This window comes from Lutra lutra, chromosome 1 (genome assembly GCF_902655055.1).
Source record: "Lutra lutra chromosome 1, mLutLut1.2, whole genome shotgun sequence".
NCBI classification, from domain to species: Eukaryota; Metazoa; Chordata; class Mammalia; order Carnivora; family Mustelidae; genus Lutra; species Lutra lutra.
The window spans coordinates 97,363,228-97,385,921 of NC_062278.1; the positions used below are offsets into that span (position 1 = coordinate 97,363,228).

A 22,694-nucleotide genomic window follows, 5' to 3' on the forward strand; every position below is an offset into this window, starting at 1 on the left:
CACCCTGTACTCAACTACATTGATACCTTTCAGAGCAGTGGAGTCCTGCTATGTGGAAGGCACTGTTTGAGGTGGACCTTCTGTGGAGACCAAGATCAAGGAAAAACAAGCCCCTGCCTCTAGCAGCATAGTATCTACCCCCACAAGGTCTCAGAACATCAATGCCCTTGGAGAAAAGTGTTGTGGGAGGCTGGAGGAGGTAGAGAGCAACCAGAAACGGCTTTTTTGAGACAGGTGGCATTTGAACTTAACTTTGAAGGACCTGTCAAGCCTAGTAATTTGACTAGAAAGGAACAAAAAGTGATTGTCCTATTGGAAACTCATCCTGGTATAGAAAGCATAGAGAAAATGAGGCTTCTTTTGGTAGGTTCATTGGAGATTAAAGGCATACTCACTCAGACAAGACCATTCGTCTTACTAGGCTTTGTACCTTTGGATGCACTTTCATGGGTTCGTTATTTTACTGGCAGGGAACAGCGAGAACAAGAATTATGGACCAACAGAAATCCTGATAAATATTTAAAGCTAGCAGTTGGGGAAATTTGCAAATGAGCCTTTGTTTTTTGCCCTGGGCTTTTGGCTTCCTTTGGTGGTTGAGACAGAGTCTTTGTTAGAGAGTATCTTATAGTCATGTCCTCCTTTAGAAAAAGTTAAGTCCAAAAACATTGACACTGGTAGCAGAGTTGGGATCAGAGCGGGGGCTGCCTAACTCCTCATGCAGTTGCCTCTACTGTTAGGTCCAGGAATGTGGGCAGAGCGGGGGCTCTGCACCAAACCAGTTGTCTGCATCATACTGTAGGGGGCCCCCTCGTATGGAGAACTATACAGATGCCCGCGAATGCTGAATCAGATAAGCATGCTGTCATGAGACATTTAAATATGCCGGACAGAAGAGAGTGCAGAATCTAGCAATCAATTCATTCTATTAAAAGAGGGGGGCGGAGGCCCAAAGATGGCACTGTTAATCAAATAAATGACTTGCCTAAATTTAAATGGCAATTTAAGAAAACTTACCATTAGGGACAGTATTTTTCTTAATTTTATCATCTGGAGTCCAAATGTATCTTTTTAAAATTAGATTTGTCAATGCTCTCAAAGTTATTAAAGTGATGGGAGTATAGACCATAATAAATTCTCGTTCTGTTTGGGGAATAATTCCCCTATGATTTAATAGGATGAAACTTGGCCTAATTTGAGTTTGAAGATGATCTTCCTTAGTGTCTAGAAACTGAACTTTTGTATCAATTGGCCCCTTAAATCCAAGCCTTTATTTAACTTTGGATCTTGACTCATGAGAATTAGGGAGAGATCATCTGAGTTGGATACATTATAATTCTTGTGATTAGTATAGTTTTTGTCCATTCTGGTCTCCTTGAGGTTCTTTGGGACTTGGATGTGGCTTGTCCTACTGAAAGTAAGCGTCTTCATTCAAGGAGCGGATTTTTCCTTGAACTCACTGCCACAGTGATCTCCAGTCGTGACTTTTGGGAAAGGTACACATATTCCCTAGTGTATACATTCATTGCATTAACCACTAATAAGTTTTTATTATGTATGTGGCAAAAATACTGTATGTCCTACTTGTGGCCAAGGGGAGAACCAGAGGTAGATAAATTGTGGTTTTGGTGGATTTTGTCACCAGGGCTGTGGGTATTGAGAGCTGCCAATGTGTGAGTTGTCTGGCTGTCCTAGTCAGCTGTGAGGATAATGTTAGTCTTAAAACATTTTACAGCGGAAGCACAATGAAAATTAGTAACTCCATTCTCGGTAATTTTAAAAAATTAAAGAGTTGTCTTGATTTGGCTGCTCAAATATCAGTCTACACTAGACTACACTAGAACGTGAACTCTGAGCCCCTTTTCACCTTTTTCACCTGAAAGCACTGGATCTTCTAGATTATTTGGGAACTATATCCTTTACGAAAGAGCGTCTCTTGCAAATGATTAGGGCATGCTATCTCTTTTTTCTTCGTATCTTTGTTTCTGCTTTTGACAACTAAGAAAGATACCAGCTTTTTTTAAAAGATTTTATTTATTTATCTGAGGTAGAGAGAGAACGCTCTCTCTGCAGGGATGAGGGGCAGAGGGAGAGGAAGAGGGAGAAGCAGGTGCCACACTGGGCAGGGAGGCGAACACAGGGCTTGATCCCACAATCCAGGATCATGACCTGAGCTGAAGGCAGACGCTTAACTGACTGAGCCACCCAGGTGCCCCAGATACTGTTTCTTTAAGAGTGACCACTTAAGATCTCAAAAGCCCCTAAGGTTTTACATCTACACTTTGCTGGTTTGTTATATTTATTTATATACCTCTCAGTCAAAAAATATAAAATGAACTAGAGATTTCTAAGTATAATCTTGAGCCAAAAATATATTTCTAAAACTTCCTAAATGATACTTCTGTTTGTTGAGCATCTGCAAAGTGCTGGACATTGAGAGCTTTTATCTACATTATTTAGTTTTTGAATAAAAAGTGAAATATTTTCTATGCTGAAAGGATTTCTACCAAAGCCTTCCACTGGCTAGATGAAAAATGGGTTGTTTTTGATAAGTTGACTTGAATTTAATTTTAATGATTATTATGATTTCAATGTATGATTATAGGCTTAAAATTAAATGAGCAGAGACGGCTTCTTACAGAAAATAATAGGGTAAGTGAGTCTTAAAAGGGTCCCAATTTTATAACCTCATGCAAAAGAGCCTTGGGTTGGAGGCAAGTGATAAAGACTCAGAATTGGGTGGAAACCAAGGATACAATCTCCAAAGCACAGAAATGTGCCCTAGATCTTTCTCCACCTGAATGCTTCTTCCTATTCTCGTTCTTTTACATGTGGCTCTTTTTCAGTTTGGGACTATTTCATGTAAACAGAAGGGATCTCAAAAGAGCATCTTGCCCAAATCCTTGCCTCCCAGGTAAATCAATCTAGAATTCATCTGGGTCACCTGGGCTTGCTGTGTTGAAAATTTTGTTTTCCATGTAGTTAAGCTTTTGACTCACAAGGCTCCCAGTCCAAGGTCACTGACCACGTCTTGATGTAGCAGCTTCAAAGCAGTGCCTTACATTTATAGGGCCATTTATTCCTCGCAGTTAGATTATAATGACCCAGTCATCATTTTTTTCCTGAATTATTATAATGTGCTAAGTCTTTTGAGGTATGTGGCTACCTATAAGGAACTTATCTCACTGAGAAAATAGTTAATGGGAAACAATGAGCAGACAGCACAAGAGATTTTATTTAATTTCAGCAGAAAAACAAAAATTATCTGGCGTGACCTAGAGTGATTAAGTCTATTATTCTTAGCAAATCTGGCACAGAAGCTCTGAATGTCTTTGGTTCCTGTGTATGCAAGAAGAATATACACCCGGAGTAAACATTTTCATAATGCTGCATTAACCTAATACAGGGATTAGAGTAACAAGATCAACTCATGCATTTTAAGATCGTAATGCTGTACTGAGGATTTTGAACGTGCATTTGTTTGTGTTACTGAAGTGAAACGTTGGGCTGCCCTCACAGAATTTGAGTTGATGCTGATTCTCGTCCTGACCCTCCTGGGTCTGTGTTCCTGATAATTGTACGCAGCACCGAGACGAGAGGAACTTAAGTTCCAGGAACGCATTTATGGCTGATCTGTTGTTCAGATTTAGTCAGATCGCCAGTGTATCTTAAAGCCAATGTATTCCCAGCAAAAGGGGGGTGGGGGCAGAGGGATCTAATAGAGTGGCTAATTACCAGTTGCTCTCCATTTAACTCAGCCCTTAAGGCCCGTGACACTTTTCCCTTCATCAGGCAAAATTGGAGGGCTTTGTTAATGTGTATAATATGACTGACTGCTGACTGTTAGAGAGGGACAGAAAATAATCTATACAAAGAAACCCTGAAAAAATACACACTAGGCAACTAATAAAAGTCGCCGGGGTGTATGAGCCCTACGGGAGAAGTGAACTTTCCTAATGTATGCTTATTATGGAACAGACCTCTGCTTTTCATTTCTCAGAGCATATTGTTGAATTAAATAGATGTAAGGCAACTAGCTCAGGACCCACAGAGACCGTCGATATTCGTTTCCTTTGTTTCTTTGGAATAGTCCTGGTAACACACATGATCACACTTGTTGGATAGATGACACTTTGATACCACCTTCCCTCAGTGGAGGGTGATGTGGTTCTCCACAGGGCTGTCAGATCTCTGCTCTAATCCCCGATCTGTTACTGAGTTTCAGAGATGGCTAGAGGCATGTCCCTTCACTTCTTTTTGCCTTAGTTTCTCTCTCTACAGAATGGAACTAATAATGCCTGTCTCCAGTCCCTGATTGATGTAGGAAAAGCATTGAAGCATCTAAGCATCTAAGCTCTCTTAGAAAAGCAAAAAAAATTAAGCCTACAAAATAAAGAGTACTGTGGGCTTAGTCTGACTAGGTTTGCAGCCTGAAATGTCAGGTACAAGCAGAGGTAAGTAATGATAAATGAACTGTTAGAGAACTTAATTGGACTGGAAATAAAAAAAATTCAGGTTATAGGGTTGTTTTTGGTTTTGTTTTTTTTTTTCTATTTCAAAATGGAATTTTGATCTCTTTAAACATAAATAGAACATACAGCATTTCAGTGTTTTTTTTCCCTAAATCATGTAAGATTGAGGCAAACCCATTAAAATAGAAGTAGACAAACTGAAATCTGCAGGACTCTGGGAAGAATACCCTTGAAGAGAAGATTCCTACATATGCTTAAAAATAAAGCAGAATGGGAGATTCTGCTTTCAAGAATTTGTTTTCAAGAATCTGCTTTCAAGGGCGCCTGGGTGGCTCAGTGGGTTAAGCCGCTGCCTTCGGCTCAGGTCATGATCTCAGGGTCCTGGGATCGAGTCCCACATCGGGCTCTCTGCTCAGCAAGAAGCCTGCTTCCCTCTCTCTCTCTCTCTGCCTTCCTCTCCGTCTACTTGTGATCTCTCTCTGTCAAATAAATAAATAAAATCTTAAAAAAAAAAAAAAAAGAATCTGCTTTCAAGATTCTTAGGCGGTCTTCACACTGAGATCTTTTTTTTTTTTTTTTTTTTTTTTCAAAATAAATAAGTCTCGTTTTTAATACATCAATAACGAGGTACAGTTTGAACAACAACAAAAATGAAAAAAGGAATTTTCTTTTATTCTCTGTAGAGTCTCATCGGCCGCTGTATTGACATTTTATTTCTTAGAAAAGGAGCCTGAAATGAAACCTAACCAAAAAGTATTAGAGTTGGATCCCTTAAGAGCCAGTAGGCATGTATGCAACTGAGAGCATGGTGGTAGGAGAGGAGCTCCTTTTGCATTGGTCTTTCAGAACTCCCCGGCGTTTGGGTGCTCAGTCTACAAATGGGGCCTCTCACCAAGCTCAAAGCCAGTCTAGGAAACACCTTCCCTGCCTCAGGTGACCCACACGATGCCATCTGCTTCCAACTGCTTCTGCATAGACATGACAGGACTCCGTGTTCTCGGCGGAGCGAGGACACATCCTCTCCATCCCTGTTTGGAACACCCTCCACTCCCAAACATGGATGGCTTCCGTAATGAAGGAGATTCTGTCTGTCTCTCTCACATACACGGCCCAGGGAGATTGAGAGAAAATGAAGGCAGTGGCACATCATCGTTAAGGAATATAGCTATGCTGATCTTACTAACAGCTGTTGATTTGTGATGCTGTAGAACAACTTTCAAAACATGCCATTTGCAGCCTTGAGTGGACTAGAGGCCATTTTAGGTCAGCAGAGTAGATCATGGTGAGGAGTTAATATTAACAAGCTACTATTAGCCTGTAATGGGCCTAGGGATTATAAGGTAGGAACAAGGTAGTAAACACAAGAACCTTCATGTTATCTTATTTTCTATGGTGAATTTAAGTTATGAGCCATCCAGGGCATTCTTGGATTTTTTTTTTTTTTTGAAACAAAACTGTTTTAAGGAAATAGGTTTTTAAAATTGAATTATTTACCTATCACCATTTTACTCTAAAATAATTTAAAATAAACATTCGAAGATCAAACATGTTTGAATTTCTTCCTCCAGTTGCCTTTCACTGCAAAAAAAAAAAAGCCATCTTTCACTATGTGCTAAAATCTAGAATGCTGAGGTTAAAATACAGCCTTCCCCTAGAACTTTGTGAAACTGTTAAGAATCTGTTGTTTTGCCTTCCTAATATGTATTTAATAAGAAATCGTAGGATTTACTTGGTCCTCTTATTTGGCTCTCGTAAAAACTCCTGCCAGGTGAACGAGACAGTTATTATTATCCTGAGTGTCTGGAAACTCAGCCTGGAGACTTACCAGCTTGTCCAAGTTCATAGTAACAGACTCTGCATTGTGCCCAAGGTTTTTGTCCGTCTTTGTACCAACCAAGGAGACACTCTGACAGGCAAACAGAATAAGCAGAACCATTTTGTATTCACAGATCTGTAGAACATTTTCTTAAATCACTGTTAAATTGGCGATGTTAAAACCCGTGTGTGCTTGCTACCATAGAAGTGTTTAGTTTCAAGACATTATTACAGTCAGTGCTGAAGCATGGAGGCAGAGCCATAAAGAATTCATTTAGACTGTAAACTTTCAGTGACCCACCGAACCTTCTGCCTTGTTTATGTTTCCACTTCCAAGTAAATATCTTTAGTACAAGAGAACATTTCTTGCCATTTTTCCTTTCCCTCAGTAAAAATGCCCTGATTTCCACGAATGGGCAGCACTGGTCCTGGACCCACAGCTCCCATCTTCATCTGCCTTCCGCAGCCGTTCTTGGCCTGGGTTAACCGGGCCAGGGTGGGTGGTGCTCACATGTACAGCTTTCTCTGTGGCTCAGGAAAACCTAAGGGATGCCATCCTGGGGCATCCTTCAGGCTTCTCCAGCATTAACAACCAAGGTAAACCACTCATAACCCTTGGTGTTGTGTCCTTAATAACATGAGTGTTAGCATTACCACAAGTGCTAGGCATTTCGTAACGAGTTCTGCCAGCATGATCCCATTTGATTCTCACAACAGCCTCTGAGGGGAGCCATTATTGTCACACCCAATTTTCACACACAGAAATAGCTTCCATGGCTCTAGAGCCCAGGAGCCCTAGGCTGTGAACCTAAATTCAAACTCAAGTCTGTGAACTCGGGATTGTTTTCATACCCTTCCCCTCCTGAGCCAACGGCGCAGCTCTGCAGGTGTTTCCACACTTGTTCTCTTGGTCTTTCCGGGAGTCTTGGGTCATGGGGCTGAGGCCACCCAAGGTATGCAGCCCTGGGCAACAGGGGTAGAGAGCAGAGTGGTAGACCCCCTCAGAGGCGGTGCCAGTGTGGGCCTGAGGTTTCGGGATGACCTTTAAGCAGCTGTGATTCCGCGGGGGTGCCTGTGGCTGCATTTGGGAGCAGACGCTGAAATCGCTCTGTCACTGCACCGAGCACGTGCTGTAGTCCAGGAGCCGTGCTGTCAGGTGTGCGTAGTTCATCGTGTTTCTGTAGCATCAGAGTGCCTCCCCGTCACGGATCCCTTATTGCCCAGGCCACCCTCTCTCCCCTCAGGAGCCAAGGGGCTGAGATCTTGGTGAGAGTTCCTTGACCATCCTCTGATGATGTCAGCACCCCAGCTGCTCCAGATCCTCCCGCTTCTCAGTTGACATCCACCACCCCCGCCCCCGCCAGGCTTGGGACGGTGCACACTGAAATCATAGCTTTCCGGGCCTTCGAGACTATAGGACTCCTGTTGTCCTCTGGCAGTGACTCCTGTCCCAGGCAGTGAATGAACACAGGTGGAGTCCAAGCCATGACCGTTGATGGTCCAGATAAAAGGGGGAGGGATCAGCAAAGCTGGGTGGCTCCTGTCATCTCTTCATGGCAGAGACGTGCTCTAGGGGCTGGATCCTTGGCTGCATTTAGAATGTGTAGCCTTCAATCACCTGAGTCTGGAGACACACGGTGTATCTTTAATTCTATCACCAAAGGCCTCTGGCTGACTTATTAATTTTAAAATGAAGATGGTTTAAAAAAAAAAAAAAGATTTAGGAAAGAGAAAAAATTCGGTTGGTCTTTGTTACAACCCTTATTTGATGAATATTTGTAGCCTCTCCGTGGGTGGTTCTAGCCATGGGTTGCTCCCCTCGGAGCCTCCCTGAGAGGCCACCATGCAACTAGCTTTAATCACTGGCTCCAAAGAAAGGACGTTCTTTCTTCTCCTGCCTCTTGGAGTGATGGAGAATAATGAGAGCGTTGCAGTAAAAGAGGGACCGCGTGCCTCTTGTGCTGGCTTGTGAGCTTTTTATTTTGTTTGGGTTGGCCTTTGTTTTAGACAGACGTCACTGTCAGCATGCACAGAAAGAAATTGAGGATCCGTGACACACACTTAAGGCGAGCTCTGTGTAGGGCCTGTGGCATTTACGTGAGCTCTCAAACCCAGTCCACTACAGACCTGTGAGGGAGGTGTTCTCACCAGGGTCCCAGCACGGAGCATGAGCGGGCTGCCTGAGGGAGCTCTGTGGCTGACGCCTCCAGCTGGTGCACAACCTGACTCACTGGACGGCCTCTCTCCCCACATCGCCAGCTCTCTACCCAGGAGAAAAGAAAGGAACCTCAGGATTAGCCAGTGGGGATGTAGGTGGTCTCTCAGGAGGGAGAGTGGAGTTTGGTAAAAACCCTAGCATTATAAAATAGTTGTGAGGGCACCTATGGGAGTGGTGATTACAGGTCAGGACTGGCCTAAACACTTCTGTTAACCCAGGAAACCTGACCACGGTGCCACGAGGGAGGTTGGGGCCCGAGGACCCTTATGGCACAGAGGGGAAGACTGAGGCACAGAGGCTAGGTAAGTTGCTGGCAGCTCACGGTCTCGGTGCCTATTCTGCTCATGGAACCCTCACGGATGAAGAGTATATTAGGGATGGTGGGAACCGGTGTTAGCCCTCAAAGTTTTCAAAATTAAGACTCTTGAAACCCCTAAAGTGAGACTAAAAGTGCCAAACTGGCCATTGACTTGGGAAGGTCATGTCTCCAGAAACCTAAAATCCGAGGTGAGATTTTATGAAGGATTTGAGTTTTTGATTAACAAGCTGACTTACATGGAGCTCTTAACTAGAATCCATTGACCTGTGCATTTAATACATTTCTTTGTTAAAAGTAAAGCAGCATGAAATTAGACATGAGTATGGTCAATGATTTCCATATTAGAAGGTGAATACCCAGTCTTTCTATTATCTTACCCCACAATCTCACCCTTGCACTTCTGTTCTGCTCTACCTCTTGTGTTTCCTCAAGAAGAAGGAGGGTGCAGGAAACTTGTCAAGGGATCAACATAGGAACTTCTTTTTTTTTTTTTTTAATAGATTTTGCTTGTTTGTCAGAGCACACACAGAGGGAAAAGCAGGTTCCCCACTGAGCTGGGAGCCCATGCTGGGCTCGATCCCAGGACTCCAGGATCATGACCTAAGCCAAAGGCAGATGCTTCACTAACTGAAACACCAAGTGTCCCAAAAGAATGAACTTCTAAAACTCTTGGCAGACCTCAGAAGTCCTCAGAAGGCAGGTGCGGCTGCCTTGCTTCATTGCTTAGCTCCTTCTGACCTTGGGCCTGTGTATCCGCCCTAGGGCGTAGGTGCACGAGGACAGGACACCCCCTTTTCTCTAGGCAAGGCTTTGGGGTGGAGTTGGCCCTGCCAGCTATTTCAAAATGTTTCTCCCAGAGCTGCTAGGATTCCTGGTGTCTGCTCTCGCCTCTCCCATGCCCCTTTGACTCAGGAGAGAGCCTGTCACATGCCCATCGTCCTCCCTGCACTGACTGAGGGCTCCGTACCTGGCTAATTACAAGACCTAGGAGGTCGCCCCATCCAGTTTGGCTACTTCGCCAGCATTCCTTCCCATGGCTTTTCTAAGGGGAGGGAGGTCAGACAAAAGCAGGGCAGCAAGCGAGTCATGACTTCTTATTGCCAAAGTAGACGGAGGGCTAAATCAAAGGACTGGTCAGACATGCTTATTCTAGAGAAGGCTGGAGGGAGAAAGGACGACCGCTTTCCCTCCCGTTCTCTGTACTCTTCTGCTGGGTGTGCCAGACTGCCAGCCCCCAGCTTCCTCTCCAGGGGAAACGCCAGCTACAAGCTGGGCCTCCTGCACTTACATCCACCTTCACTGAATGCAAGGGGAGTAAACTGGAACCTGAAATCCACTCGGTAAATGTCTCCTTCAGAGTCATTCTAGCTTTTTGCTGAAAGCAGATGCAGCCCCACTTTTTTTTTTTTTTTTTTTTAGTAAGTAACACTATCCCCAGACTTAAGCAGATGCTCTAACGGTGAAATCTCAGAGTCCTTCATTGCTGGCACCTGTTTCTACAGTGTCTTCTGTAAATTGGGATGCGATTTTTAGGAACTGAAATGCAGCAGTGAAAGAGCCAAACAATCAATTAAAGGGGGAAAAATAAAAACAGTCCAGAAGCAGATTTTGATGTATTTGAAAATTGGTATGTATGCTATTTGCCCAATTTAGGATGACGCTACCATATCAGAGTCCTAAACCTGCTTCAGTCCATTTCTCTGAGTGCTACTGTCCACGCAGATGTACTGACCTTATTGTCAAAAGGAAACAGTCTCCTGAGAGCAGGGCATGTCAGGGAAGCGGTACTACTGCTAGAAACCCCTCTCCAGATTCTTTGAAAAACCAGGCTTTTCTTGCAAGTTTGTAATGAGGATGTAACACATTTACTTCTTTTTTTTTTTTTTTTTTTAAGATTTTTTTATTTATTTGTCAGAGAGAGAGGGAGAGAGAGCAAGCACAGGCAGACAGAATGGCAGGCAGAGGCAGAGGGAGAAGCAGGCTCCCCACCAAGCAAGGAGCCCGATGTGGGACTCGATCCCAGGACGCCGGGATCATGACCTGAGCCGAAGGCAGCTGCTTAACCAACTGAGCCACCCAGGCGTCCCAACACATTTACTTCTTAAACCATGACTTCCATTTTGTGGTACAACCAAAGGCCGTGACTCTGGTCAGAGATCCTGGCCCATGGGGAGGCTGAGTTAATGAATAGCTATTTGCCTCCAGCATTAGCACGGGTATCTTCATTAAGGTGGTAATGTGTCAGGGCACCAAACAGGTTGCCATGGTATTTGTGAGTTTCTGAGTGGACTCTGGCTTTCCCTGAAATGGAACATGTTCAGCCCCTAGTAAAGGTGCTTCCTTGCACAGCACAGCAGAGGGAATGCGAAATAGTGAAATGACTAGGGCTCAGGAACTCAGTTGGGAAGGTTGATGAGTGCATGGGTGTTTAAGTATTGACTCGGGGCGCCTGGGTGGCTCAGTGGGTTGAGCCTCTGCCTTTGGTTCAGGTCATGGTCTTGGGGTCCTGGGATGAGCCCCACATTGGGCTCTCTGCTCAACAGGGAGCCTGCTTCCCTCTCTCTCTCTCTCTCTCTCTCTCTCTCTCTCTGCCTACTTGTGATCTCATTCTCTCTGTCAAATAAATAAATACAATCTTAAAAAAAAAAAAAAGTATTGACTCTCAGACAGAGTTTCTGAAAAAGTTGTTTAATCTCTAGACCTACCCACCCACCCATCCATCTGTCTGTCCAGAGGGACAGTTCTCCCACCCAGGGAAAGGCTGCTGCTTTCAGAAAGCTCTGACCCACACAGGCCCAACCAGCCCACAGGGATTCAGTCTCACTCATTCATCTTTGAAGCCACAGAGCCTGGCACACAGCAGATGCTCAAGAACTGTTTGCTAAATGAATTCATAAATCCTGCCTACTCCTTAGGCCACAGTGGCCTAAGAGTCTAGACATTTTAAAGCATTGTTCTGACCAACTTCCAGCAGTATCTGAAGACCGCGATTGTCCTCAGACACTGCGAGAGCCGATAAGCCTGTGTCGAACCAAGTCACATTGTTGTTCTCCACACGTCCCTGGGCTGGCGGGATTCAAGTCCCAAATCTACAGAAATTCTGTATGATTTGGGGGCAGTTACTTCCAAAATTTTATATTTAACTGTAAAAAGACAAACAATGATAGCATATACTAATCCAAGGTAATCCAGTTTATTGTAAAAATACAAATTTTTCAAGACCCTGGGGGAAAACACTTGAAAACATAAGGCCTTATTTATTTATTTATTTTTAAGATTTTATTTATTTATTTGACAGAGGGAGCACAAGCAGGGGGAGTTGGAGTGGGAGAAGCAGGGGGAGTTGGAGTGGGAGAAGCAGGCTTCCCTCCAAGCAGGGAGCCTGATGCAGGGCTCGATCCCAGGATCCAGGAATCATGACCTGAGCCGAAGGTAGATAATGACTGAGCCACCCAGGCGGCCCAGCCTTATTTTCTATCTTCAGGCCTTCTACACTTATGCCTCTTGGAGATAATAATTAGCAGAGTACAGAATAGTCCCAGCTCAGATTGGAGAAGGATCCAGAAGCTGCCAGTTTAAGCTGTCCAGTTTACCTGTGCCGCATTTCCGTTATTTTGATTAACCTGATGAAGGATTCTAAGTATTTTTTTCTTCTCTTAAAATCTTTTCTCAAAGATCTGTAATCTTCAGTGTGTTCTCACTAGTTTGGGAAAGGGGCTTTGAAAGCTCTTGTGAAGACAGAGGTTAAAATTGAAGGACTTTTCAAGCTAAACCTTAGTTCTTTGAAAAATCCAGGTAAAGAGGACATTGTTTTTCTCAGGTGCCCAGTTAACATGAACTTCATTGCCTCGTATGTAGTAGAAGGTAAGTTAACAGTGATAATTAATTTCTTGTCACTAATGAAAGTTGAGGTGGCTAATGGATTCTCTTCCTTCCTCTAGGTTTATTTCCATCTACAGAGGACCCAGCCACACCTACAAAGTCCAGAGACTGACGGAATTCACATGCTACTCCTTCAGAATCCAGGCAGCAAGCGAGGCTGGGGAAGGACCCTTCTCAGAAACCTATACCTTCAGCACAACCAAATGCATCCCCCCCACCATCAAAGGTTTGTAAGCAGTGAATTCTAGCACATTCTTCTGTGAGAGTAAGGAAGTGCTGGAACTTGGAGTGGGAGGCTCAGTTCTGACCTGATGTATACTCTTTTAATATTTCTAACATCAGCAACATAGAATCCTAACAATGGTCTCAAAGAGAAGGTTGGGGAATGGGTTCCCTGCGAAAAGGCCTTTCCTCGGGTCTGTATAAATAATTACTGCAAATAATGTAGTAGCCTCGTCCCCACGGGAGGTGGACAAAGAAAAGGACCACACCGAGTGACACACTTGGAGTTAGAAATGAGGGTGAACTCCTGGTGTTGATACACTTACAACAGTTCACCATGGAGGGCTTGAGGCTCTCCCTGCCCAGAGACCGTCAGAAAGAGCTGAGGTTGGTGTCTGCCTTCCGGTGACTCTTGTGCCCCGTGCCTGGCCCAGGCTACTTGATCGGCCTGTCCCCCAGCCGCACTCTTACTGTGCAGAGGTACCTTTGAGAAAAGAGCAGCAGTGGCCTGTGCTCATCTCCTTGAGTATTTGTCTTGAGGTTTGCCAGTGACTAGTTGACTCCGTCCCTTTGTGGGGACAGGGAGTGAGCAAAAGCCACTCTTCACAGACTCTCCCTCCACCGGGTCTGGTGAGCCCTTATCTCCCTGGTGCACAGGTGACTTGCAGGATGGACAGACAGCAATAAGGTGGGGCTGGCTTGGCCCTCCCAGCTGCCCCCGGCCCGCCATGGCCTCCTGAGCCTGTACCCTCTTACCTCAAAAGGATGATTCCGGTGAAGGTCCCTGTGGCCACTACAAGGGTGGGCAATGCTGGTGGCTCTTTCCAGCCGCTCCCCAAAATGACCCAAGGCTGACGGACACGCAGACAGCTTACCTGAACTAGGTTTTTTCTGGGTAAAAGTGCGGGTTTGCTGTGTATTACTGGCTGGCCAGGGGGATGAGCGTAACCTTGAAAAAAGGTCCTTTGTATGTGTGGCCCCATGAACAAGGCCATTTGACTCGGTGCTTCCATATTGGGTAAGGGAAGAGGGGCTGTGTCTGCTTCGGCCGGGGCAGAGTCCACCACAGAGGGAGAGAGACCTCAGGGCCTGGGTCAGGGTCTGCCTTGGAGTCTGGTCCTCTAGCTCCTTCCAGGGTGCTTGATGGTAGCTCCCTCCCCTCCGCAGTCCAGAAGTTCTTTGGCAATCACTTCTCTATGTGAGTGTGAAACTAGGACGAATGGATGTACCCATGCAAGGGCTCGTGTGTCACTTGGGTACTAAGTGGCCCAGCCCTTCGGTACAGCTTCGCCTGGTGGCCATAACGGAAGAGATTCCCGAACCCACTGGGGCAGATAGGTTTGCTGTGACAAGAAGGGCTGGCCACGGTTTACCAGCTGGCAGATGTCAGGGGTCTTTCTGACACTCCCTTTCTCTGGGGGGGTTGTTGGTAGAGATTTAATTCATGGACAGTAAACACTGAGTAGAAAGCACTTGACTTTCATGTACATTTCCTTCAGAAGGGCAGTTTCCTGCCACTGCCACATTGATCAGATCCTCTTCCTCTTTGGGTCAGGAAGTTGTTTTCTTAGCTGGAGGGTTGTTTGGTCTGATAGGGCCCCTCATTTTTTCCAAAAATTGCATGGAGTTTTGGCCAACTAATTGCAACTTATTTTTAAGAAAACCTGTATTTTTCTGAAGCAGTGTTGTACAGAATTGCAAGTAGAAAGTGCTGCTTCTAAAGAATTTTAAGAGGAAGAGGGTTCAGAGAGGAGTAATGCATTCTAGTTACAAAGTAGGAAAATCTCAGGTATTGAATTAAACTGTAGAGATATAGCATAAGCTGTGAGAAAAAAATTTTTAATTCTATAACATTTTACATGCTTTACTATAAACTAATATGGTTTTCCTTTAAACCAGAATTATGAGGGCACCTGGGCGGCTCAGTCTGTTAGGCGTCTGCCTTTGGCTCAGGCTGTGATCCCAGGGTCCTGGGAATGAGTCCTGCTTGGGCTCCCTGCTCAGCAGAGAGCCTGCTTCTCCCTCTCCCTCTGCTGTTCCCCCCCTTCACACACTGCTTGTGGTCTCTCTCTCTAAATGAATAGACTCTTAAAAAAAAAAAAAAAGAATTCCTTAAAGAAGGAAAAACAAACCAGAATTATGAGTCTAGTAGGTGAAAAATGAACTAAAAAAAATACAAATAGATAACTTGATTTTAAAAGGGTTTCTGTCAATGCTGGCCATTCTCTGGGATTTAATCTCACATGTCACCTGCTTCTCAAACCTTCCTCAGACTCACACAGATCAGACTCTCCCTCTGTTGTTCGTACACCCCCGTTTAATCGCCTTTACATTTTGTTTCTATTTGTATTTGTCTCCTATCTTGCTCGCCTCTTCCCTCAACTTGATCTTAATTCCCTTGAAAGTAGGGTTTTACAGCCCCTGTTTGCATTCTCTAAAGCCTCCAGCTCAGGGCCTCGTCATAGAACATGCTCAATAGTATTGAAAACATAACAAAAGTACATGGGGCGCCTGCGTGGCTCAGTCGGTTAAGCTGCTGCCTTTGGCTCAGGTCATCCCAGGGATCCTGGGATTGAGCCCCAGGGCCGGCTCCCTGCTCAGCGGGAAGTCTGCTCCTCCCTCTCCCTCTGCCCTTCCACTGCCTCATGTGTGCACTCTCTCTCTCTTTCTGTCTGAAATAAGTGAAAATCTTTTTTAAAAAAATTCTTTTAATTAAAAAAAAAAATGCAGGGGCGCCTGGGTGGCTCAGCGGGTTAAGCGGCTGCCTTCGGCTCAGGTCATGATCTCAGGGTCCTGGGATCGAGTCCCGCATCGGGCTCTCTGCTCTGCAGGGAGCCTGCTTCCCTTCCTCTCTCTCTGCCTGCCTCTCTGCCTACTTGTGATCTCTGTCTGTCAAATAAATAAATAAAATCTTTAAAAAAAAAAAAAAATGCAGCCCAGGCCAAGCAGTTACTAATAGGATAATGAGCAAAGGAATTTTTTTCACCAATAGCTTGCTAGTCATGGAGTAGCTTCTCTGTGTGAAGGGTGCCCTGCAGGTTCTCTAGGAGGCTGGGCAAATATACTCCCCTCTCAGAGCGGACACAAGCACACTCCTACTCTAAATTACAAAATGTTGGCAGTTACTGTGATACTTTGAATTTTGAGTTTGAACATGTGGATTTGTATTTCAGCACCTCGAGTAACACAGTTGGAAGGAAATTCGTGTGAAATCTTCTGGGAGACGGTACCGCCAATGAAAGGTGACCCGGTCCACTACATTCTGCAGGTGTTGGTTGGGAGAGAATCTGAGTACAAACAGGTAAGAGCTAGTGTGTATGGCTCGTCAATCCAGCCTCTGCCTCTTGCCATGAGCAATTCAGTGACTGGTGAAATCGGTCCTAGGAACTGCCTAACACGGACCCCTTTATGTAAGCCCTAGTTTACATTTTGTCTGTGGAAGTATTAAATTTTTAGTTCTCAAGCATGACCTTATAAAGAACTTTGAATTCCATATTTGTATTTGATACTGGCAGTGCTGTTTACAAGTAATCAAAGTCTTTATGCAGTTGAAAACCAGAGTGCCAGTGGTTTGACTATAGAGGGGAAGTAGTTTTCAGCCCAACTGCTGAAACTTTTTTTTTTTTTTTTTTTTTTTAAAGGAGCAGGGCCTGAACCCACCACCCTAAGGTCAAGACCTGAGCTGAGGGGCGCCTGGGTGGCTCAGTCAGTTAAGCATCTGACTCTCAATTTCAGCTCAGGTTATGATCTCAGGGACTGGGTTCGGCTCAGTACTGGGCATGGAGCCTGCTTGGGATTCTCTCTCTCCCTCTGCCAGTGCGCAACCCCCCCGCCCCTGCAAAAAAGACCTGAGTTGAGATCTAGAGTCTAAAGCTGAGCTGAAGAGCCACCATTTCCCCAGGCCCCTCTGCCTTTTCTGTAGGAGCTGTAACAGAAGGAGAAGGAATAGGACTTGTCAGCTCTGGGGGCCTGTGACTGAGCAGCTCCAGTCACCGTTTGTCACCCTGTAATGTGCAGGAGAATCCCCAGGGAATCTGTTCAAATGCAGATCCTGGTGCTGTAGATTGTGGGGTGAGGGCTCCAGCCCCAGGTGATGCTGGGGTGATGCTGGTCGGGGAACCAGAACTTGAGTCAGCAAGGCTTTACAGATGCCATGATAAACCCACGCAAGAGAGAACGTAACTGGACTATAGCCAGATAGAAAATTTGCTTTTCTTATTTTTCAAGACACTTTTAGTCCTTAATTCTTCCAACACTATGGATTATCAGTCACTGGCTACAAAAGATTAAGATACCCCATCAGTTTCTGTCCTGCTTCCAGGAACTTAATAACTGTTTTTGTGAAATCAGGATATGATACCATTACTCTAAGGAAAGGTGAAGCCCATTCCTTACCAGAACTTTTAATGGAGGCATGCGTGTATATCAGACTTAGAAACTACCTTCTGAAACATTAGCATAATTTGTAAAGACCTCTCAATTCAGCTCTAGAGTCTCCAGATACAGGTAGAAAATAATTTGATTCAGAGTTTTTGTTCAATTGTTGGCTAATGTTCCTTATTTAATAGTGAAGAATACTTGCAAATGTGGAAAACAAAGAAAATTTCGGTACATTTCATGTACTTTGTTAATATGAAGAAGCAGATAAAGAATGAATTGCTTTAACCACGTTTTGCAAAACACTGTTTTTAACTACGACATTTACCAAGTATTGATTAACATCAGTGGACAATGTCATTGTCCAGTTTCCGTCATTCCTCTTTAAGAGCAAAACACCGTTGTATTGTTTCACTTTCAGGTCTCATTCTAGTAGATGTATCCCATTTCAGAGTAGATAATTTCACGTGTTTGGCTCAGCGTACCAGAAAAAATAGGAGTGGTTGCAGGGTCTCAGCTCTGATAGAGAGCCTAGGGATTTTCCCCACCAGTTTTGGTCATCTTAATGCCAGCAGCATTGTCCTATTCCATAGCAATGGGATGATGGCTAAAGGATGAAATGTCACAGAATTTCACAGCGTAACATTTAACACTTAAGAGTAATTCATGACCCAACAGTACATTCACTCCATGTTCGTCATTGTTATTTTAAAGACATTTTATTCACATACCATACTTTTCTGCTTGTACTTAGAAAAATTTCTGCTTCTTAGAAGATAGTGATTGCTGTTTGACATTGAAAAAATAGCATTATTTGATCAGTGATTTAGATTTTATCAGCAGGTTGGCTCTTTTCAATCAGCTGTTTGTTTGGGACAGCTGGCTGGTTCAGTGAGAAGAGCACGTGACGCTTGTTCTCACAGTTGTGAGTTCGAGCCCTGCTTTGGGTGTAGAGATTAATATCTTTAGATTTAAAAAAAATTTTTTTTAATTTGTTTAATGGTATATATTTAGACCCATGGACATATAAATTCTAATATGATACCTAATCACATGTGTATACCTCAGAATTTCTTATTGTAGTTATAACTGAGTTTCTTTTTGGAAATATATGAAAACATAGTACATGGGGCAGGCTCAGTAGATAGGGACTAGCCTTCCTCACATAACCATGTGTTTACTACATTTCCCAAGAAATGATTAAGGTGGGGAGTGGTGCATAAAAGCTACAGTTGAGTCAGGAACAATTTGTACTGACTTTTTTGTGTGTGGATTTGTTTTTTTGTGTGTGTTTTGTTATAAGTTGGTTTTGTTTTTTGTCTCATTTTGTTTTCTTCTCCCTGTTCAATAAGCGTTAACTTAAACATGATGTTTTGAGTTCGCCATTCACTTGTTCTGGACATGAAATAGGGAATGAAACCTATTTATATTATGGCTGCAAGAGTAATGGTTAAAATAATCATTGTCCAGAGATAACAGGCTTTGAATACGTAGAAGCAAAGCAAAAGAAAATGGGAGGTAATTACTGCTGAGCCCATAGCACGGCAGGGCTGCGGCTCTTGGAGCACTCATCAGACAGGATCCACTCATATGCGCCCTTGTGTTCCTCGTTTTTATTTTCTCGGCCCTGGCCCATAGTTAGGCGCTCAGTCCGTGTTTCTTGCTTGCATGAAAGAGTCCGTTTCAAAGGAACGGAGTTACTTAACATCTGTGGTGGTGATAAGAGTAAGCTTCAGTGTAGGGTGGATTTAGAAGCATTTGTAACTTAGGTGGAAAAAAATCACCTCTAACAGGAAGGGTCTTTCCGCTTCCCAGACTTGGGTTTGTAGGCAAATGAAGGCACCAGAGCTCTCTCGGATGTTTTGCTTGAAACATCGACTTCAATTTTGCCTTGGTTCTAGCTTATTAGCTTGCTTTTGTTCAACTATCACAATATGAGGTGAGCAGCTGGCCTTAATTATAAAACAAGCTCTTCGAGTAGTAAATCCTCATCTAAAATTTTACTCTATATTAGGATGCATACATATGTTGATTTGGCTTTTCTGCCATTGGTACACATGTTCTTTCCAAGAAGCTTAAAACTTCTTTTCAGCTGGTATTAGTTATAAAGCATTCTAGAAAAGCATATGCAGGTGACTAGTTTTTTTCCACAGGATATAACACAGTTTGATAACTACATAAGCATGTAATGAAAGATGATGCATAGTCATGTCCCTGTTCAGACGCAGTCAATTGTACAACAAGTATTTAAACAATGGAGATGAGGAAAGAGCAACAGACTAACAAAGTATTGACTGTTAGGGGACAAAATTTGTGGCAAGTCATTAATATTCTTAGTGCTCAGGCTTGTTACATTAAGAAAACCTTTAAAGCATCTGAAACTTTATGGACCTTTACAGTTAATTTGATAGCATCTTTGTATAAATAAATTTTCACTTTGTATCATTTTAGATGATAGTATGGGGACTTGTACTGATTCTTTGTGGCATCACATTAGGTACTGTGAGCAAAGATCTTTCCATACACAATTGTTTGAAAGTCTTAGAGCTTAACGTATTTTTTAATGTCTTTCCATTTAATTCCCTGACAGTTTTTTTAAAATTTTTGTCTGAGTCAAGGGTCGTAAAGCAAAATAATAGATCAAAACAGGGGAATTAAAAAGCCATCATTTTACGGATTCTTAACTGTCTTAGGTTTTTAACTTCAAGTATCTGATGACGGCCATCAGAAAATTGCTCATACATCCATTTAAAATGCATGAGACAAATACATCTTCAGTTTCAGGGAGCCCAGGTATAGGACCCTGGTTTATTGAGAAACTGTTAGGGGCTCTGTACTATGAGGGATGTCCAGTGTATAACAGAAGACCATGGTCAGTGCTCTTAGCTTTCTAGACCCGTTGGGGTGAGAACAGCAGACCGTCAAGAAACGGTTCAGTAACAGCCCCTTACCTGCCCTCCTCAGCTCAGGGACCTCAAGGGCCACCCCGCACTGCGCCCACTACAAAGGAGGCTTACAGGTTGCTGAGCCCCCTGTTAAGCTGGAGAGTATCACGCAGTCATGTGGTAGTAGAAAAATTAATTCACCTCACTGAGCCTCAGCCACTTTGTTGTACAAGGAGGGACACTCATCCTCTATCTAACTCAGGGTCACTGTGAGCTTCCGCCCCTTCAGTGGTGAGAATGTGCTGTGTAAATGACAGTGCTGTGCCAGTATGTCTCCCTTTGCAGTCCTGGAGAGGGGCAGTGTTAATTAAGAGATGCAGGCACTGGGCCCAAGGCAGGCCCCCAGTGGTTCTCCCCAAAATACTCGCTGGAATAAAGGATTCCAACTCCACAGCATGTTGTTCTGAATTCAGGGTCACAGATTCTTCAGTTTAGTTATCTGGGTATTACTTTAAATCCTCCTCTTTGGAATAAACATGTCAAAATTACTTTAAAATATATCATACACCAAATCAAGAACAGAAACAGTCTCTATAAAAATAATATCTACTTCTTGTGATATTATGATTGGTTACTTCAATAAAGACAATCTTAAGTGGAGCCATGCCTTTTAAATTGGGTTGAGGCAGGAGGAAAAACCCGTAATGGTGTCCCTGTCAGAGTGAATGAAAATAAAGGGACACAGGGCGCACAGCCTGCCATCCTGGGGTGGGGAGCTGCACTGTCCCCTGAAAAGTCACTTCAGTCAAGGCACAGGTGTATGGCAGACAGGATGAACATGTAGTTCGGTGACCCCCCAGGCTGTGACTGTTTCCACCAGAACAAATCCGTTAGCTCCAACCCCAGGAACCAGAATCCACGGGAAAGGGGGCAGTGGGATTGTTTTAACTTTTCCTTAGCTAAGGATTAATCCAAAAGGCTTGAAAGCACTGTTGACCATTTCTGAAATACACTAGAAACTATATTTTCTATCACTACACTGAAAACAACATATTGTTAGTGAGTCCATTTCTACAATGATGGCTGCACTCCTGTACGAAAAACTTTTCTGTTGCCTCTGTGCTGTGAGTGTATGTTCATGTTTATGGGGTTCTGGCAATTGTCCTCTCTTCAAGCACTGTGGTAGAAGAGTATCTACTCTGGAGTCATTGAGGGTTCTAATGAGAGAACATTCACTGACTGAGCATCTACTTAATTCAGGCCATCCATAGTGCTGGTTGCTGTGGCATTGCTAGAACACAGTCCCACACTCCATATGTGTAGCTTGGTTGGTTGGTTTTTTTAAGATTTTTGTGTTGGCAGTGCTTGTAAAAGCGGGGAGCTGTTCCAATTAAAACAACAAGAATGACGAAAAGAGAAACATTTACAAATTGAAGGCTATGTTTAATTGGACTAGTCATTAGGAAGTTCCCTCCAATTAGATATCCTTTTCCTTCATTAAGCTTTTTGCCACATGGGATGAGAAAAGTAGCATTCTTTTTTTTCTCTAAATACATTTTCAGAGATATCCATTCCAGGGATTAGAGTTCAGCAGAGCCATTGAAACGAAAATACGAAGTCTCTTTTCAAGATTCCATGAATTGGGCTCCTAGGAAATAAAATGACCTTCTGCGCCAGCTTTCTTCAAAAGCTCTAACTTTGCAAATTCTGGAAACCATAGAATTCATTTATACAGATAGAAGTCAGCATTTATATCCCCTTTCCAAAAGTCTCAGAAACATCTGTGGGGATAGGTTAGTAACTGGTGTTCTGCCATGAGGTCATTGTTTGATGGCAGAAAGTAAGAGGCCACATCCCAGAAACGCTAACCAAGCCTTTGCTTGGCACAAACGGGTAGTGGGTGGGGAGTGGAAGGACTGCTTTCCATACCATAAAAGGGAAAGGCAGTGTTTTCTGTCTGAGACAGCAGGAACCAAGATGTGGTGATGTGGGAGGTTTTTAACAGAAACCCTGGAAAGACAGTAGAGCTGTCTGGGAAGACGAAATCAGGCCAAGAGAACTGGACCTCATGTCGGACTTTTGTCGTAAGACTAGGACTAAAGCAGAGGACAAGTGGTAGCATCACTACCTCCGACAGAGGATAGGAGATGCAGGGTTGGGCAGCTCCAAGGGTGAGCGTGGGTATTTGAGTTAAGAGTGGGATCTCACTGGGGGTCTACCCCTGCCCTTATTTGTTGTGAGTCCTTAAGAAATTAATAGCCTCCCTGATCCTGTCTTTAACTCTAGCCAGGAGGATTGAATTTGATGGAAGTTGGCTTACCTTCAGTGTGTTGCTCTCACAAAGCCCTCTGCACATCCAGTTTCTCATTTAACCCTCAGCCCCTCTTATGGTAAGGTTAGGTACTGTTACTATCCCCAGGTGAAAGAGGAGAAAAACTAAGTCTCAAAGCTGATAGTTCTCTAAGTTCACAAACCTAGAAAGTACTGGAGTGGGGACTTAGACCTGG

The 22,694-nt window shown here is 43.8% G+C and overlaps 1 protein-coding gene across 2 annotated transcripts in view; it reads left to right on the forward strand.

The window, feature by feature from the left end:
- The window catches only part of FNDC3B (fibronectin type III domain containing 3B), a 348,128-nt gene that overhangs the window by 322,817 nt on the left and 2,617 nt on the right, over positions 1-22,694 (forward strand). For both annotated transcript variants that reach the window (XM_047730593.1, XM_047730603.1), the window contains exons 24-25: positions 12,763-12,929; positions 16,099-16,226. In XM_047730593.1, the coding sequence (XP_047586549.1) occupies positions 12,763-12,929; positions 16,099-16,226 (295 nt within the window). The remainder of the gene's footprint in view (positions 1-12,762; positions 12,930-16,098; positions 16,227-22,694) is intronic.